This window comes from Puntigrus tetrazona, chromosome 24, assembly GCF_018831695.1.
Source record: "Puntigrus tetrazona isolate hp1 chromosome 24, ASM1883169v1, whole genome shotgun sequence".
Classification (NCBI taxonomy): domain Eukaryota; kingdom Metazoa; phylum Chordata; class Actinopteri; order Cypriniformes; family Cyprinidae; genus Puntigrus; species Puntigrus tetrazona.
The window spans coordinates 6,063,175-6,065,574 of NC_056722.1; the positions used below are offsets into that span (position 1 = coordinate 6,063,175).

Here is a 2,400-nt window from a genome sequence, read left to right on the forward strand (position 1 = left end):
ATATATCCATCGAGTCAGTCAAGAAGCCAGAACTCGACTCTCTTGTGAACGTACATACAGCCGTTGCTGGAAGTCAGTGATTTTAGTTTTTAATTTTAAAAACATTAATATTTTTCTTACAAAAATCCTCTCTATCTGCTTCAAAAGACATGCGTTAACCCCCCAAGAGGCGTATAGATTAGTTTTTATGACAGATATACCAATTTCTGGAGCTTCAAAATAGTGGCCACTATTCACCAGCATTACCAAACTTGGAAGAACCAGAATACATTAAAAAAAAAAAAAGCTGTGTTCATCTGAAAGAAGAAAGTTATTACACCTAGGATGGCTTGGAGGTAAGTAAACTGTGGGGTGATTTTCATTTTTGAGTGAACTATTCCTTTAATGCTAATGCAGGTTAGCTAATCAAAAGAAGACGTTATGATTTTGTTTAATATGGCTTAGACCTCTTTATTCCACTGTGGTCTTCCATTTGTTAAACACCTGAAAAAGCCTTATTGACCATTACAAAGGTGAACGTCACAGCAAAATGGCACTGTTTGAAATATTCCTGGTCAATGAAACCAAGATGGAAACCAAGCTATTACAAGGCTTACATGATGAAACAAAGCAAAACATTCATAACAGAGATATCAAATGTAAACATCAACAAACACGAACCGTGGACCGCCTTAGTTCTGGGAAATATGTCTAGTTTCTGGTTAACGTCACATCATGTAATCCTTTACACGCCAACAAATTGAAATGTACATGTTACACGTAATACAACCTGCCATAAACAAGATGAGTAATCAAAAATATATAAGTGAATAAAAATATAAATAAATGGATAAAAAAAAAAGTTAAAGGAATAGTTTGCCCAAAAGCTAAAATTACCCCACACTTTACTCACCCCCAAGCCGTCCTAGGTGTATATGACTTTCTTCTTTCAGACAAATTGAGTTTTTAAAAAATTTATCCTGGCTCTTCCAAGATTGTTAATGCCGGTGGATGGTGACCATTATTTTGAAGCGCTATAACTCATATAACAACTCATATCTGTTGTAAAACTAACCTATACGCCTTAGGTTGTAATTTTACAAACAGAAATATTTTTTGTTACAAAAACACATCGATTTGCTTCAGAAGACATCCCTAGGGATGTGTGGGTTGGATATATAATAATTTATAGAGCTTCAAAATAAGGGCCACTATCCACCAGCATTACTAAGCTTGGAAGAGCCAGGATAATTTTTTTTTAAACTCTGTGTTCGTCTGAAAGAAGAAAGTCATATACACCTAGGATGGCTTGGAGGTGAGTAGATTGTTTGGTAATTTTCATTTTCGGGGAAACTGTTCCTTTAATATTTCTCCCAACCATGCAAATTAAATACAGAGGTGCAGCAGTGCAAATCTCCACTGTGTTGTCCAGCAGAGACGTCACCGGCCCGGGTCACAAGAGCACACAATCCCAGTCTGTGCAGCTCTCAGAAAAAGGCTGGATTGGTGTGTTCAATGACGCAGCGTTTGCAGTGACGCTTGACAAAGCGCAGCGCCTCCAGTGGCACATCACAGTCCTGTACATTCAGCAGCTGAAGGTCGAAGCAGTTGGCCGCCACCACCTGCAGCCCGCGGCCCGAGATGCTCTCGCATGACTTCAGGCTCAGTCTCTTCAGGTTGAAGGAGTTTAGTGCAAGCTGCTCCAGGCCGGCGTCCGACACCAGCGGGCACTTCCCGATGTCCAGGGACTTGAGCTTGAGGCAGTTCTTGGCGAGGTGCTCGATGCCGTGGTCCGTCAACCCCTCGCAGCCCCGAGCGTTCAGGTAACGCAGTCTGTTGCAGTATTTGGCTACGTAACGCACGCCCACGTCTGTGATGCGGCCGCAGTGCGCTATGCTGAGGTAGCGCAGGCGGCCCTCGAGTTTGGCGATCTCCCGCAGGCCGAAGTCACTGACGAAGCGGCAGTCGCTGACGCTCAGCTCCCGCACGGACGGGCAGTAGATGACTAAGAAGCGCAGGCCCTCGTCGGTCAGCCGCACACAGCGCCGCAGGTAGAGGTGGGTGAGCTGAGTGCAGTGGGCGGCAATGGTGTGCAGGCCTTCGTCCTCCAGAGCAAAACAGTCCGTCATGTCAAGATAGCGGATGGAGATCTGCTGCCCGTGAAGAGGGGAGAGTTTGACGGACACGTCCCGCGTCAGGCTGATGCAGGTCACCTTAGAGCACCCTGCAGAGGACAAAGACAGAATTATGAAAAAACTAATTGTTAAACGTCATCTGTTTTGACGGTACACACAGTATTCAGGATTTGATCAATGAAGTGTGTGCTTTTACCATCAACAGACTAAATAAAACACATAACGATAAACAATAATTGCTTGTTTGTAAAATTAATTAATGGTTATTATATATTATAATTACATG

The 2,400-nt window shown here is 43.2% G+C and overlaps 1 protein-coding gene across 1 annotated transcript in view; it reads right to left on the reverse strand.

Moving 5' to 3' along the window:
* Positions 1-424: 424 nt before the first annotated feature.
* The window catches only part of LOC122329398 (F-box/LRR-repeat protein 7-like), a 23,218-nt gene continuing 21,242 nt past the window's right edge, over positions 425-2,400 (reverse strand). The window contains exon 3 of the mRNA XM_043225599.1: positions 425-2,203. Coding sequence (XP_043081534.1) covers positions 1,467-2,203 — 737 coding nt within the window. The 3' untranslated portion in view covers positions 425-1,466. The remainder of the gene's footprint in view (positions 2,204-2,400) is intronic.